This window comes from Pseudophryne corroboree, chromosome 11 (genome assembly GCF_028390025.1).
Source record: "Pseudophryne corroboree isolate aPseCor3 chromosome 11, aPseCor3.hap2, whole genome shotgun sequence".
Taxonomy (NCBI): domain Eukaryota; kingdom Metazoa; phylum Chordata; class Amphibia; order Anura; family Myobatrachidae; genus Pseudophryne; species Pseudophryne corroboree.
Window position 1 is genome coordinate 288300587 of NC_086454.1, and position 17420 is coordinate 288318006.

Consider the following 17420-nt stretch of genomic DNA (forward strand, 5'->3'; position numbering starts at 1 on the left):
CACATCTGTGAGAGAAATCGAAGGATTGTATGCACATTTAAGGTACCTTTCGATGCGATGCCCGGGCACGCCGGTCGAATATCGCGTCTCAAGATATTATGTGCTGCACATAATATTTCTCGCATCGCAGTGTGATCGCATGTGGTTTTAAACATCTCTCATACGATGTGCGATGGGCACCCGCCAGGAGCGGCCAGAAACCGCTCCCACTCGGCGGTGACGTGCCCATCACGTGATTACCATGCGATCTATCGCATGATTGCATGGTAACCACTTTGGCAGTTCAGGTGCGATTTGATCGCACCTGAACTTCCGGTGCGATGTCGCGTCGTGGGGCATCGCACAAGTTTATGGCCAGCATTACACCTCTGGTGCTGCCCATGTGGGGCCACTAGTACAAATTTTTCCAAGGCCGCTTTTTGTTCCCAATCCGCCCCTGTCTGTGCTGCTGGGGGTCCATGCTACTTCCACTATATAACTCTCAGTGTTTGGGTTTGTGCTACCTGCATTCCCCTGCTCACATCATGTCAGCCCTATCACATGCAGCCCTGTCATCACTGACATATCATAAATGTCCTGATATTGGCCCTCATTCCGAGTTGTTCGCTCGGTATTTTTCATCGCATCGCAATGAAAATCCGCTTAGTACGCATGCGCAATGTTCGCACTGCGACTGCGCCAAGTAACTTTGCTATGTAGAAAGTAATTTTACTCACGGCTTTTTCATCGCTCCGGCGATCGTAATGTGATTGACAGGAAATGGGTGTTACTGGGCGGAAACATGGCGTTTCAGGGGCGTGTGGCTGAAAACGCTACCGTTTCCGGAAAAAACGCAGGAGTGGCCGGAGAAACGGTGGGAGTGCCTGGGCGAACGCTGGGTGTGTTTGTGACGTCAACCAGGAACGACAAGCACTGAACTGATCGCACAGGCAGAGTAAGTCTGGAGCTACTCTGAAACTGCTAAGTAGTTAGTAATCGCAATATTGCGAATACATCGGTCGCAATTTTAAGAAGCTAAGATTCACTCCCAGTAGGCGGCGGCTTAGCGTGTGTAACTCTGCTAAATTCGCCTTGCGACCGATCAACTCGGAATGAGGGCCATTGGCCCTCATTCCGAGTTGTTCGCTCGGTATTTTTCATCGCATCGCAGTGAATATCCGCTTAGTACGCATGCGCAATGTTCGCACTGCGACTGCGCCAAGTAACTTTACTATGATGAAAGTATTTTTACTCACGGCTTTTTCTTCGCTCCGGCGATCGTAATGTGATTGACAGGAAATGGGTGTTACTGGGCGGAAACACGGCGTTTCAGGGGCGTGTGGCTGAAAACGCTACCGTTTCCGGAAAAAACGCAGGAGTGGCCGGAGAAACGGTGGGAGTGCCTGGGCGAACGCTGGGTGTGTTTGTGACGTCAACCAGGAACGACAAGCACTGAAATGATCGCACAGGCAGAGTAAGTCTGGAGCTACTCTGAAACTGCTAACTCGTTTGTAATCGCAATATTGCGCGTACGTCGGTCGCAATTTTAAGAAGCTAAGATTCACTCCCAGTAGGCGGCGGCTTAGCGTGTGTAACTCTGCTACATTCGCCTTGCGAGCGAACAACTCGGAATGAGGGCCATAGTCTGTGCTGCTGGGCCACCCCTAGGGGTGCTAGGGGTGTGTTACCCCCACAGTGTTTGTTCCCAGAGTGTAAGTCATATGTGTAGAAACTTTGGTGTAAACTGCTCCAGGTATTCCAGAGTTATGCTGTGTGCTGAAAAACTCTGTGCTGCTGCCTCACCCCTAGGGGTGCTAGGGTTGTCTTACCCCCACAGTGTTTGGTCCCAGCTTGTAAGTCATATGTGTACCAAGTTTGTTGTAAACTGGTCCAGGCATTCGGGAGTTATGCTGTCTCCTGAAATAATCTCTGTGCTGCTGGGCCACCCCTATGGGGTGCTAGGGGTGTCTAACCTCCACAGTGTCTGTTCCCAGAATGTAAGTCAGATGTGTACCAAGTTTGGTGTAAATTGCTCCAGACCTTGCACAGTTTTGCTGTCTGCTGACATACTCTGTGCTGCTGTCCCACCCCTAGGGGTGCTAGCCGGGGTGTCTGACCCCCACAGTGTTTGTTTCCAGAGTGTAAGTCATATGTGTACCAAGTTTGTTGTAAATTGCTGCAGGCATTCCAGAGTTATGATCTGCTGAAATACTCAGTGCTGCTGCCTCATCCCTAGGGGTTCTAGGGGTGTCTCCCCCCCCCCACAGTGTTTGTTGTCAGATTGTAAGGCATATGTGTACAAATTTTTTTGTACATTGCTCCAGCAATTCCGGAGTTATGCTGTCTCCTGATATACTCTGTGCTGCTGTCTGCTCCCCTAGGGGTGCTAAGGATTTCAAATTGTTTTCGTTGCCTCCGCCGTGTTTTAATATGCTCAAATGTAAAATGTCACGATCTTCGCTTGTAAACTGTGGATTTGTATAGAAAGACAGAAGGACAAATCTTCATTTTTATATATTAAATAAAGCAGATTGCATACTTTTAACACTGATGTTATGCTAGCTGTATATATGTGACTATGGCGGTAATTCAAACCTGATCGTAGCAGCAAATTTGTTAGCAGTTGGGCAAAACCATGGGGGTCATTCCGAGTTGATCGCTAGCAGATTTCGTTCGCTGCGCAGCGATCAGGCAAAAAAAATCGGCACTTCCGCGCATGCGTATGCGGCGCAATGCGCACGCGCGTCGTACTATTACAACGAACTATGTAGTTTCACACTAGGTCTAGCTAAGCTTTTCAGTCGCACTGCTGGCCGCAGAGTGATTGACAGGAAAAGGGCATTTCTGGGTGTCAACTGACCGTTTTCAGGGAGTGTTCAGAAAAACGCAGGCGTGACAGGAAAAACGCAGGCGTGACTGGGCGAACGCAGGGCGTGTTCGTGACGTCAAAACAGGAACTGAATAGTCTGAAGTGATCGCAAGCGCTGAGTAGGTCTGAAGCTACTCTGAAAATGCACAAAATTATTTTGTAGCCGCTCTGCGATCCTTTCGTTTGCACTTCTGCTAGGCTAAAATACACTCCCAGTGTGAGGCGGCATATCGTTTGCACGGCTGCTAAAAACTGCTAGCGAACGAACAACTCGAAATGACCCCCCATGTGCACTGCAGGAGGGGCAAATATAACATGTGCAGAGAGAGAGAGATTTGGGTGGGGTGTGTTCAAACTGAAATCTAAGTTGCAGTGTAAAAATAAAGCAGGCAGTATTTACCCTGCAGAGAAACAAAATAACACACCCAAAGCTAACTGTCTCTGCACTTGTTATATCTGCCCCACCTGCAATGCACATGGGGGGTCATTCCGAGTTGATGGCTCGCTAGCTACTTTGTGCAGTGCCGCCTATAGGGCAGTGTATTTTCGCTTTGCAAGTGTGCGAACGCCTGTGCAGCAGAGCTCTGCAAAAATATTTTGTGCAGTTTCTGAGTAGGTGCGATCACTTCAGCCTGTCAGGTCCCGGAATTAACGTCAGACACCCGCCCTGCAAACGCTTGGACACACCTGCGTTTTCCCAAACACTCCCTGAAAACAGTCAGTTGACACCCATAAACGCCTTCTTCCTGTCAATCTCCTTGCGATCGGCTGAGCGAATGGATTCTTCGTTAAATCCATCGCTCAGCAATGATCCGCTTTGTAACCGTACGACGCGCCTGCGCATTGCGGTGCATATACATGTGCAGTAGTGACCTGATCGCTGCACTGTGAAAAACGGCAGTGTGCGATCAGGTCGGAATGACCCCCTATGCCGGAACCCGACAGCTGGCAAATTGATTGCATCTCCTTTCGGCTATATGTGGTTGTGCTCTGATTTTCAAAAACCCAAGGTCTGCGTATATCAGCACCACCGCACACCCAGCAGTGGTAAATCTATTTTATAAAATGACCCCTGTTGTGACGATACTAGTGATACAGATATAGAATAGGAGGAGAAAATAGTTCAGAACAGGCTGTTTTGTTTGAGTTATTTTTAATGAATAAAAATGTAAGTAGATAAAAGTGTAAGTGAATACAATAGTTGAAATCGTCTGTCAGTGAGTCCTGGATGCGCTGTTTCCAGTGAGGCCGGGATGCGCTTCTTCCAGTGAGATGGTAATTGGCTGCCGGCAGCAGGCCCAACTGCAGGGAGGGGGGTACTAGGGGCACCTATGCCGGGCCTGAGACTTTGGGGGGTCCAGGCTAGTACCTGCCTGGTGTTGCCCTGTGGAGCTGCAGCCAGAGTTTTTACTCCAGAGTTTTGGCTATAATAATTATTAGAATAATGCCGACCCACTCGTGGGTATCCACAACAACCATAGAGTGAGAACAAAAGCTGTGGCAAGTGCAGCAAGCCACCGAGTACGCAGCATGGCGAGCGCAGCGTGCCTACAAGGGCACTCTTTGCGCTCGCCCCGCTACCGGCATTCTGGCGGGCAGGATGCCGCTGTCGGGATCTTGACAGCTGGCATACCGCCCCCTTGTAATTAGTATGTATTCCTCCAAGAGTGATATATCTATCTAAAACAGAAATCTAATGTATTATATAATTAGAGCATAGCTTGCCTTTTGCCACGTGTGTATTACATGTAATTTTTGCACGTACATTTAATTTGACACATGCCCGAGTCACAGCACAACTTACTCTGTGCCAGACTTTGATTTATTCTCAGTAAATGCCACAGAATAATATGATGCCCCAGCACATGTGCGCAGCAGCAGCAGCATATGCCAGTACACGCAGGATTGTGTGAGTGACTCATAGTACGTCACGTGACAACTTGGCCGGCTGGTACCTTACGCTCTCGGTGAGTAACGTCACAAAGCACAGCTGAGGGGTGTGGGCGGGGCCAGAGAGCGATGATTTGAGGACGTGAGTTTGTAGGCGGGGCCATAAACTGTCCAGGAAAGGGGCGGAGCTAAGGACCAGCGGCGGCCACCGGGCGGGAGACACCCAGAGCGCAGTGACCCGGGGGGTGACAGGAAGACTGTGCGGTGACCCGACCGGTGAGAACATGCCGCGAGTGGTGCCAGATCAGAGAAGCAAGTTTGAGAATGAGGAGTTCTTCCGGAAACTGAGCCGCGAGTGTGAGGTGAGAGCCTGGAGGAGCATCCCCGGCCCGGGGGGTGAGGAGGGAGATGGCGGAGGTACCGGAGGATCGTAGAGACTAGTGATCAGCGAGAGGAGGGACTCGGGAGAGGGAGACCCACAGGTTGGGATGGGGGTGATCGGGAGCTTCTCAGGTGTTCCCCGACATCGTAATGGGAGGAAGGGGGAGGATTGTGTGTACTGGGGGGAGGAGCTGTGTGTACTGGGGGACAGTGACTGAGTGATGGCACTGATGGGGGTGTACTGGGAGTGAGTGATGGGGGGGCTGTGTGTATTGGGAGAGAGTGAGTGATAGGGGGGGGCTGTGTGTACTGGGAGAGAGTGAGTGATGGGGGGGCTGTGTGTACTGGGAGAGAGTGAGTGATGGGGGGGGCTGTGTGTACTGGGAGAGAGTGAGTGATGGGGGGGGGGGCTGTGTGTACTGGGAGAGAGTGAGTGATGGGGGGGCTGTGTGTACTGGGAGAGAGTGAGTGATGGGGGGGCTGTGTACTGGGAGAGAGTGAGTGATGGGGGGCTCTGTGTACTGGCAGAGAGTGAGTGATGGGGGAGCTCTGTGTACTGGGAGAGAGTGATGGGGGGCTGTGTGTACTGGGAGAGAGAGAGTGATGGGGGCTGTGTGTACTGGGACAGAGTGAGTGATGGGGCTGTGTGTACTGGGAGAGAGTGAGTGATGGGGCTGTGTGTACTGGGAGAGAGTGAGTGATGGGGGGGCTGTGTGTACTGGGAGAGAGTAAGGGATGGGGGGGCTCTGTGTACTGGGAGAGAGTGAGGGATGGGGGGCTCTGTACTGGGAGAGAGAGTGATGGGGGCTCTGTGTACTGGGAGAGAGTGAGTGATGGGGGGGTCTGTGTACTGGGAGAGAGTGAGTGATGGGGGGTTGTGTGTACTGGGAGAGAGTGAGTGATGGGGTGCTGTGTGTACTGGGAGAGAGTGAGTGATGGGGGGCTGTGTGTACTGGGAGAGAGTGAGTGATGGGGGGGCTCTGTGTACTGGGAGAGAGTGAGTGATGGGGGGGCTCTGTGTACTGGGAGAGAGTGAGTGATGGGGGGGCTCTGTGTACTGGGAGAGAGTGAGTGATGGGGGGGCTGTGTGTACTGGGAGAGAGTGAGTGATGGAGGGGGTTGTGTGTACTGGGAGAGAGAGTGATGGAGGGGGGTTGTGTGTACTGGGAGAGAGTGAGTGATGGAGGGGGGCTGTGTGTACTGGGAGAGAGTGAGTGATGGGGGGGCTGTGTGTACTGGGAGAGAGTGAGTGATGAAGAGCTGTGTGTACTGGGAGAGAGTGAGTGATGGAGGGGGGTGGTGTGTACTGGGAGATAGTGTGTACTGGGGATGTGAAAGATGGGAGAGGCTGTATGTACTGGGAGGGTGAGTGATGGAGGGGGTTGTGTTCTGGGAGAGAGTGAGTGATGGGGGCTGTGTTTACTGAGGAGAGTGTGTATTATTATTATTATTATTATTATCTTTTATTTATATGGCGCCACAAGGGTTCCGCAGCGCCCAATTACAGAGTACATAAATAATCAAACAGGAAAACAGCAACTAAAGGTGGGTACACACTAACAGATATATCTGCAGATCAATTGATCTGCAGATATATCTATGGACGGATCGAGCAGTGTGTTCAGCATACACACTGCTCGATCCGTCGGGGACTGACGTCATGAACTGGGCGGGCGTGTACACACGCCCGCCCAGTTCACCTGTCAATCACCGCCGGCCGCCGCAGCATGTGTACGGGCGGTCGGCCGACCGCCCCGTACACACACAGCGACGCGCCAATATATCGGTAGATATATTGGCTGTCGGCTGTGCTGCGGGGCCGACGCGATACGTCTGTGAACGACGGAGTTCACAGACGTATCGGCCGTACACACTGGCCGACGGTCCCGCGATATATCGGCCGTTCAATAGAACGGCCGATATATCGACCAGTGTGTACGGGCCATTACAGTTGATGACAGTATAGGACAAGTACAGGGTAAATAAACATAGTTACATCAGCAGATGACACTGGAATAAGTATCAGGTGGCAGAAGACTGCTGGATGTGGTACAGTTGAAGATTATTAAAGTAAGACAAAGGATAAGCACATGAGGGAAGAGGGCCCTGCTCGTGAGAGTTTACAATCTAAAGGTACTGGGGATGTGAGTGATGGGAGAGGCTGTATGTACTGGGAGGGTAAGTGATGGAGGGGGTTGTATTCTGGGAGAGAGTGAGTGATGGAGGGGGGTTGTGTGTACCGGCGGAGAGTGAGTGATGGAGGGGTGTTGTGTGTATTGGGGGAGGGTGAGTGATGGAGGGGGGTTGTGTTCTGGGAGAGAGTGAGTGATGGATGGGGGTTGTGTGTACCGGGGGGAGGGTGAGTGATGGAGGGGGCCTGTGTGTTCTGGGGAGGGTGAGTGATGGAGGGGGCTTGTGTGTACCAGGGGAGGGTGAGTGATGGAGGGGGGTTTTGTGTACCGGGGGAGGGTGAGTGATGGAGGGGGGTTTCGTGTACTGGGGGAGGGTGAGTGATGGAGGGGGGTTTCGTGTACTGGGAGTGAGTGAGAGATGGGAGGAGTCTTTGTGTTATGGGGGAAATGAATGATGGGGGCTTTGCGTATTGAGTGAATGTTTGTGGTCGAGGTGTGTACTGTGAAGAGTGAATGATGGAGGGGGGAGGGGCTGTGTGTACTTTGGAAAGATAGTGAAGAGGGTTGGGGGGGGGGGTTATATTTTCTGGAGAGTGACTGAAAAGTGTAGGTTGTGTTGGGGAAAGTGAGTAAAGAGAGCCGGCTGAGTATTGGAGATAGCGAGTGCAGTGTGTCTCTGTGTATTGGAGAATGAGGCTTTGTAGTGGGAGAGAGAACAAAGACCAGGAGGCTGTGTATTAGTGAAAACAGTCCAGGGGACTGAGATTCACCGGATGGCAAAAAGCCAGACCAACTTTGTCCAGCTTTTTTCCATCCGTCATTGTCTTTCACACACAACGGCTTAAAGCCGTGTTTAATGCTTTGCGCATGCGCAGCTACGGCTGCGAAAAAAAAAAAAGTGTGTGAAAGCTCCCATTCACACACTCAGTTTACTGCCTACAAGGATGGCGCGGCAGCCGGACCTTTCAGTGGATATTTCCGGCAGCTGGGCCGGGGCTGTGCTGTGTGAAAGGAGCAGTGTGTTTTCATATACAACTGAACACACTGCAAGGTGAAAAGCCGTCCAGCTTTTTGCTGTCCGGTGAAAACCGGCTAGTGTGAAACAGCCCTTAAGGCCAGTACACGCAGGGACATTTCTCTATCGTCCTAAGTGGATGCTGGGGTTCCTGAAAGGACCATGGGGAATAGCGGCTCCGCAGGAGACAGGGCACAAAAAAGTAAAGATTTACTAGGTCAGGTGGTGTGCACTGGCTCCTCCCCCTATGACCCTCCTCCAGACTCCAGTTAGATTTTGTGCCCGAACGAGAAGGGTGCAATCTAGGTGGCTCTCCTAAAGAGCTGCTTAGAGAAAGTTTAGTTTAGGTTTTTTTCTTTACAGTGAGTCCTGCTGGCAACAGGATCACTGCAACGTGGGACTTAGGGGGAAAGTAGTAAACTCACCTGCATGCAGAGTGGATTTGCTGCTTGGCTACTGGACACCATTAGCTCCAGAGGGATCGAACACAGGCCCAGCCGTGGAGTCCGGTCCCGGAGCCGCGCCGCCGACCCCCTTGCAGATGCTGAAGCGTGAAGAGGTCCGGAAACCGGCGGCTGAAGACTCCTCAGTCTTCATAAGGTAGCGCACAGCACTGCAGCTGTGCGCCATTTTCCTCTCAGCACACTTCACTGGGCAGTCACTGAGGGTGCAGAGCGCTGGGGGGGGGCGCTCTGAGAGGCAAATATAAACCTTATACAAGGCTAAAAATACCTCACATATAGCCCATAGGGGCTATATGGAGATATTTAACCCCTGCCTGACTGGAAAAATAGCGGGAGAAGAACCCGCCGAAAAAGGGGCGGGGCCTATCTCCTCAGCACACGGCGCCATTTTCTGTCACAGCTCCGCTGGTCAGAACGGCTTCCAGGTCTCTCCCCTGCACTGCACTACAGAAACAGGGTAAAACAGAGAGGGGGGGCACATTAATGGCTATATATATATATATTAAAGCAGCTATAAGGGAGCACTTAATATAAGGATATCCCTTGTATATATAGCGCTTTGTGGTGTGTGCTGGCAGACTCTCCCTCTGTCTCCCCAAAAGGGCTAGTGGGTCCTGTCTTCATTAGAGCATTCCCTGTGAGTTTGCGGTGTGTGTCGGTACGTGGTGTCGACATGTATGAGGACGATATTGGTGTGGAGGCGGAGCAATTGCCAAATATGCAGATGTCACCCCCCAGGGGGTCGACACCAGAATGGATGCCTTTATTTGTGGAATTACGTGATGGTTTATCTTCCCTTAAACAGTCAGTTGAGGACATGAGGCGGCCGGACAATCAATTAATGCCTGTCCAGGCGCCTCAAACACCGTCAGGGGCTGTAAAACGCCCTTTGCCTCAGTCGGTCGACACAGACCCAGACACGGGCACTGATTCCAGTGACGACGGTAGAAATTCAAACGTATTTTCCAGTAGGGCCACACGTTATATGATTTTGGCAATGAAGGAGACGTTACATTTAGCTGATACTACAGATACCGTAAAACAGGGTATTATGTATGGTGTGAAAAAACTACAAACAGTTTTTCCTGAATCAGAAGAATTAAATGACGTGTGTGATGAAGCGTGGGTTGCTCCTGATAAAAAGTTGATAATTTCAAAAAAGTTATTGGCATTATACCCTTTCCCGCCAGAGGTTAGGGCGCGCTGGGAAACACCCCCTAAGGTGGACAAGGCGCTCACACGCTTATCCAAACAAGTGGCGTTACCCTCTCCTGAGACGGCCGCACTTAAGGATCCATCAGATAGAAAGATGGAAGTTATTCAAAAGAATATATACACACATGCAGGTGTTATACTACGACCAGCTATAGCAACTGCCTGGATGTGCAGTGCTGGAGTAGTTTGGTCAGAATCCCTGATTGAAAATATTGATACCCTAGATAGGGACAATGTTTTACTGTCGTTAGAACAAATAAAGGATGCATTTATCTATATGCGTGATGCACAGAGGGATATTTGCACACTGGCATCTCGGGTGAGTGCTATGTCCATTTCAGCCAGAAGAGCCTTATGGACACGACAGTGGACAGGCGATGCGGATTCAAAACGTCACATGGAGGTTTTGCCGTATAAAGGGGAGGAGTTATTTGGAGTTGGTCTATCAGACTTGGTGGCCACGGCTACTGCCGGGAAATCCACTTTTTTACCTCAAGTCACTCCCCAACAGAGAAAGGCACCGACCTTTCAACCGCAGCCTTTTCGCTCCTACAAAAATAAGAGAGCAAAGGGCTTGTCGTACCTGCCACGAGGCAGAGGAAGAGGGAAGAGACACCAACAGGCAGCTCCTTCCCAGGAACAGAAGCCCTCCCCGGCTCCTGCAAAAACCTCAGCATGACGCTGGGGCCTCTCAAGCGGACTCGGGGACAGTGGGGGGCCGTCTCAAAAATTACAGCGCGCAGTGGGCTCACTCGCAGGTAGACCCCTGGATCCTGCAGATAATATCTCAGGGGTACAGGTTGGAATTAGAGACGGATCCTCCTCATCGTTTCCTGAAGTCTGCCTTACCAACCGTCTCTTCCGAAAGGGAGAGGGTGTTGGAAGCCATTCACAAGCTGTACGCTCAGCAGGTGATAGTCAAAGTACCCCTATTACAACAAGGAAAGGGGTATTATTCCACTCTATTTGTGGTACCGAAGCCGGATGGCTCGGTAAGGCCTATTCTAAATCTGAAGTCCTTGAACCTCTACATAAAAAAGTTCAAGTTCAAGATGGAGTCACTCAGAGCAGTGATAGCGAACCTGGAAGAAGGGGACTTTATGGTATCCTTGGACATCAAGGATGCGTATCTACACGTTCCGATTTACCCCGCACACCAGGGGTACCTCAGGTTCATTGTTCAAAACTGTCACTATCAGTTTCAGACGCTGCCGTTCGGATTGTCCACGGCGCCTCGGGTCTTTACCAAGGTAATGGCCGAGATGATGATTCTTCTTCGAAGAAAAGGCGTATTAGTTATCCCATACTTGGACGATCTCCTAATAAGGGCAAGGTCCAGAGAACAGCTGGAGACAGCTTTAGCACTATCTCAAGAGGTGCTAAGACAACACGGGTGGATTCTGAATATTCCAAAATCCCATTTAATCCCGACAACTCGTCTGCTGTTCCTAGGAATGATTCTGGACACGGTTCAGAAAAAGGTTTTCCTTCCAGAGGAAAAAGCCAAGGAGTTATCCGATCTGGTCAGGAACCTCCTAAAACCAGGAAAAGTGTCAGTACATCAATGCACAAGAGTCCTGGGAAAAATGGTGGCTTCTTACGAAGCAATTCCATTCGGCAGATTCCATGCAAGAATATTCCAAAGGGATCTGTTGGACAAATGGTCAGGGTCGCATCTGCAGATGCACCTGCGAATAACCCTGTCACCAAAGACAAGGGTGTCACTTCTGTGGTGGTTGCAGAAGGCTCACCTATTAGAAGGCCGCAGATTCGGCATTCAGGATTGGATCCTGGTGACCACGGACGCCAGCCTGAGAGGCTGGGGAGCAGTCACACAAGGAAGAAACTTCCAGGGAGTATGGACGAGTCTGGAAAAGTCTCTTCACATAAACATTCTGGAACTAAGAGCAATCTACAATGCTCTAAGCCAGGCGGAACTTCTCCTGCAAGGAAAACCGGTGTTGATTCAGTCGGACAACATCACGGCGGTCGCCCATGTAAACAGGCAGGGCGGCACAAGAAGCAGGAGTGCAATGGCAGAAGCTGCCAAGATTCTTCGCTGGGCGGAGAATCACGTGATAGCACTGTCAGCAGTGTTCATCCCGGGCGTGGACAACTGGGAAGCAGACTTCCTCAGCAGACACGATCTTCATCCGGGAGAGTGGGGTCTACATCCAGAAGTCTTCAACATGTTAATAGACCGTTGGGAAAGACCAATTGTAGACATGATGGCGTCTCGCCTCAACAAGAAACTGGACAAATATTGCGCCAGGTCAAGAGATCCACAGGCAATAGCTGTGGACGCACTGGTAACTCCTTGGGTGTACCAGTCAGTGTATGTGTTTCCTCCTCTGCCGCTCATACCAAAGGTATTGAAGATCATACGGCAAAGAAGAGTAAGAACAATACTAGTGGTTCCGGATTGGCCGAGAAGGACTTGGTATCCGGAACTTCAAGAGATGCTCACGGACGAACCGTGGCCTCTACCTCTGAGAAGGGACCTGCTACAGCAGGGTCCCTGTCTTTTTCAAGACTTACCGCGGCTGCGTTTGACGGCATGGCGGTTGAACGCCAGATCCTAAAAGGGAAAGGCATTCCAGAAGAAGTCATTCCTACCTTGATTAAGGCACGGAAGGAAGTCACCGTGAAACATTATCACCGCATTTGGCGAAAATATGTAGCGTGGTGCGAGGATCGGAAGGTTCCGACGGAGGAATTCCAACTGGGTCGTTTCCTACATTTCCTGCAATCAGGATTATCTATGGGTCTCAAATTGGGATCCATTAAGGTTCAAATTTCGGCCCTGTCAATATTCTTCCAAAAAGAATTGGCCTCTGTCCCTGAGGTCCAGACTTTTGTCAAGGGAGTACTGCATATACAGCCTCCTGTGGTGCCTCCGGTGGCACCGTGGGATCTAAATGTAGTTTTAGATTTCCTCAAATCCCATTGGTTTGAACCATTGAAAAAGGTGGATTTGAAATATCTCACATTGAAAGTGACTATGTTACTAGCCCTGGCCTCTGCCAGGAGAGTATCTGAATTGGCGGCTTTATCTTATAAAAGTCCTTATCTAATCTTCCATTCGGATAGGGCAGAACTGCGGACTCGTCCGCATTTTCTCCCTAAAGTGGTATCAGCATTTCATCTGAACCAACCTATTGTGGTGCCTGCGGCCACTAGCGACTTGGAGGACTCCAAGTTGTTGGACGTTGTCAGAGCCTTAAAAATATACATTGCAAGGACGGCTGGAGTCAGAAAATCTGACTCGCTGTTTATATTGTATGCACCCAACAAGTTGGGCGCACCTGCTTCTAAGCAGTCGATTGCTCGTTGGATTTGTAACACAATTCAACTTGCACATTCTGTGGCAGGCCTGCCACAGCCTAAAACTGTAAAAGCCCACTCCACAAGGAAGGTGGGCTCATCTTGGGCGGCTGCCCGAGGGGTCTCGGCATTACAACTCTGCCGAGCAGCTACGTGGTCGGGGGAGAACACGTTTGTAAAATTTTACAAATTTGATACCCTGGCAAAGGAGGACCTGGAGTTCTCTCATTCGGTGCTGCAGAGTCATCCGCACTCTCCCGCCCGTTTGGGAGCTTTGGTATAATCCCCATGGTCCTTTCAGGAACCCCAGCATCCACTTAGGACGATAGAGAAAATAAGAATTTACTTACCGATAATTCTATTTCTCGGAGTCCGTAGTGGATGCTGGGCGCCCATCCCAAGTGCGGATTATCTGCAATACTTGTACATAGTTATTGTTAACTAATTCGGGTTATTGTTAAGGAGCCATCTTTAAGAGGCCCTTTCTGTTGTCATACTGTTAACTGGGTTTAGATCACAAGTTGTACGGTGTGATTGGTGTGGCTGGTATGAGTCTTACCCGGGATTCAAAATGCCTCCCTTATTGTGTATGCTCGTCCGGGCACAGTACCTAACTGGAGTCTGGAGGAGGGTCATAGGGGGAGGAGCCAGTGCACACCACCTGACCTAGTAAATCTTTACTTTTTTGTGCCCTGTCTCCTGCGGAGCCGCTATTCCCCATGGTCCTTTCAGGAACCCCAGCATCCACTACGGACTCCGAGAAATAGAATTATCGGTAAGTAAATTCTTATTTTTATCCAGAGATGTGTGCTGAGCGATCTAGCACAGAGCGCTCAGCGTGATTTGTGAAATGAGTGATGAGCCAGATTGTGCCTGCCGGCAGGCCAATCTGTTGCCAGCGATAGCGACGCGCATGGGGTATACACATGGAGAGATCCGTGCTTAATTTCTAAGCAATATAGTCATCTCTCCGTGAGTACCACCTTTTAGGGACAGTTGCTGGATTAGTTTAGGGATAGAAAATGGAGTGATTATGGGTATAGGTAGTGGAAGGATAGCATTAGGGTGAGTGAGTATATTGAATGAGGAACATTTGCTAAGGCATATGATTTTTTACTAAGGAAAATAGGGGAATGAATAAAATAAGAATTTAAACCTACCGGTAAATCTATTTCTCGTAGTCCGTAGAGGATGCTGGGACTCCGTAAGGACCATGGGGAATAGACGGGCTCCACAGGAGACATGGGCACTTTAAGAAAGAACTTGACTCTGGGTGTGCACTGGCTCCTCCCTCTATGCCCCTCCTCCAGACCTCAGTTAGAGAAACTGTGCCCAGAGGAGATGGACAGTACGAGGAAAGGATTTTTGTTAATCCAAGGGCAAGATTCATACCAGCCCACACCAATCACACCGTATAACTCGTGATAAACTACCCAGTTAACAGTATGAAAACAACCACATAGCATCAGTCCAAGACTGATGAGCTATAACATAACCCTTATGTAAGCAATAACTATATACAAGTCTTGCAGAAGTAGTCCGCACTTGGGACGGGCGCCCAGCATCCTCTACGGACTACGAGAAATAGATTTACCGGTAGGTTTAAAATCTTATTTCTCTAACGTCCTAGTGGATGCTGGGGACTCCGTAAGGACCATGGGGAATAGACGGGCTCCGCAGGAGACAGGGCACTTTAAGAAAGAATTAGGATACTGGTGTGCACTGGCTCCTCCCTCTATGTCCCTCCTCCAGACCTCAGTTTGAATCTGTGCCCGGACGAGCTGGGTGCACCTTAGTGAGCTCTCCTGAGCTTGCTAATAAGAAAGTATTTTGTTAGGATTTTTTATTTTCAGAGAGATCTGCTGGCAACAGACTCTCTGCTACGTGGGACTGAGGGGAGAGAAGCAGCCCTACTCACTAGAAGATAGGTCCTGCTTCTTAGGCTACTGGACACCATTAGCTCCAGAGGGATCGTACACAGGAACGCACCCTTGGTCGTCCGATCCCGGAGCCGCGCCGCCGTTCCCCTTGCAGAGCCAGAAGACAGAAGCCGGCGTGAGAAGCAAGAAGACTTCGAAATCGGCGGCAGAAGACACCAGTCTTCATCTGAGGTAGCGCACAGCACCTGTGCGCTATTGCTCCCACACTAAACCCACACACTCCGGTCACTGTAGGGTGCAGGGCGCAGTGGGGGGGGGGGGGGGGCGCGCCCTGGGCAGCAATTGGGTACCTCATGGCAAAAGCAGCATATATACAGTTGGGCACTGTATATATGCATAAGCCCCCGCCATTATTTTACACACAAAACGTGGGACAGAAGCCCGCCGCTGAGGGGGCGGGGCTTCTTCCTCAGCACTCACCAGCGCCATTTTCTCTCCACAGCTCCGCTGAGAGGAAGCTCCCCAGGCTCTCCCCTGCAGAAACACGGTAGAAAGAGGGTGAAAAGAGAGGGGGGGGGGCACATAAATTTGGCGCAAAAACTGATATACAGCAGCTACTGGATTAACACTAAGTTACTGTGTGATTCCTGGGTCATTTAGCGCTGGGATGTGTGCTGGCATACTTTCTCTCTGTCTCTCCAAAAGGCCTTGTGGGGGAACTGTCTTCAAATAGAGCATCCCCTGTGTGTGTGGTGTGTCGGTACGCTTGTGTCGGCATGTTTGACGAGGAAGGCTATGTGGAAACAGAGCGGGTACAAATGAATGTGGGGTCGGCGCCGACACCCGATTGGATGGATATGTGGAAGGTTTTAAATGATAATGTAAATTCCTTGCATAAGAGGTTGGATAAAGCTGAAGCCTTGGGACAGTCAGGGTCTCAACCCATGCCTTATCCTACAGCGCAGAGGCCGTCAGGGTCTCAGAAGCGCCCACTATCCCAAATTGTTGACACAGATATCGACACGGATTCTGACTCCAGTGTCGATGATGCAAAGTTACAGCCTAAAATGGCTAAAGCCATGATTATAGCATGATATATACATATATATACATACATACATACATACATACATACATACATACATACATACATATACATGATTATAGCAATGAAAGATGTGTTGCACATCACAGAGGAAACCCCAGTCCCTGACAAGAGGGTTTATATGTATGGGGAGAAGAGGCAAGAGGTGACCTTTCCCCCTTCACATGAATTAAATGAGTTATGTGAAAAGGCTTGGGAATATCCAGATAGGAAAATGCAGATTTCCAAACGGATGATTATGGCGTATCCTTTCCCGCCAACGGACAGGTTACGCTGGGAATCCTCCCCTAGGGTGGACAAAGCTTTAACACGCTTATCCAAGAGGGTAGCCCTGCCGTCACATGATACGGCCACCCTAAAAGATGCTGCAGATAGAAAGCAGGAGGGTATCCTGAAATCCATTTATGCACATTCAGGTACCCTGCTAAGGCCGGCAATTGCGTCGGCCTGGATGTGTAGTGCTGTAGCAGCGTGGACTGATACCTTATCTGAGGAACTTGATACCTTGGACAAGGATACTATAATACTGACCCTGGGGCATATAAAAGACGCTGTCCTATATATGAGAGATGCCCAAAGAGACATTAGCCTACTGGGATCTAGAATAAATGCTATGTCGATTTCTGCCAGAAGGGTCCTGTGGACTCGGCAATGGACAGGCGATGCCGACTCAAAAAGACACATGGAGGTTTTACAGTATAAGGGTGAGGAATTGTTTGGGGACGGTCTCTCGGACCTGGTCTCCACATCTACGGCTGGAAAGTCAATTTTTTTGCCATATATTCCCTCACAACCTAAGAAAGCACCGTATTACCAAATGCAGTCCTTTCGATCACAAAGAGGCAAGAAAGTCCGAGGTGCGTCCTTTCTTGCCAGAGGCAGGGGTAGAGGAAAGAAGCTGCACAATACAGCTAGTTCCCAGGAACAGAAGTCCTCCCCGGCTTCCACTAAATCCACCGCATGACGCTGGGGCTCCACAGGCGGAGCCAGGCCCGGTGAGGGCGCGTCTCCGAAATTTCAGCCACAAGTGGGTTCACTCACAGGTGGATCCCTGGGCTATAGAGATTGTGTCTCAGGGATACAAGCTGGAATTCGAAGTGATGCCCCCTCACCGTTACCTCAAATCGGCCCTGCCAGCTTCCCCCATAGAGAGGGAAATAGTGTTA

The 17420-nt window shown here is 50.3% G+C and overlaps 1 protein-coding gene across 5 annotated transcripts in view; it reads left to right on the top strand.

Annotated features, from left to right (window-relative positions):
* Positions 1-4878: 4878 nt before the first annotated feature.
* The window catches only part of CBFB (core-binding factor subunit beta), a 167962-nt gene continuing 155420 nt past the window's right edge, over positions 4879-17420 (top strand). For 4 of the 5 annotated variants that reach the window (XM_063945416.1, XM_063945418.1, XM_063945417.1 and 1 more), the window contains exon 1: positions 4879-5100. In XM_063945416.1, the coding sequence (XP_063801486.1) occupies positions 5023-5100 (78 nt within the window). In that variant the 5' untranslated portion in view covers positions 4879-5022. The remainder of the gene's footprint in view (positions 5101-17420) is intronic. The other variant, XM_063945415.1, reaches the window with a different exon arrangement.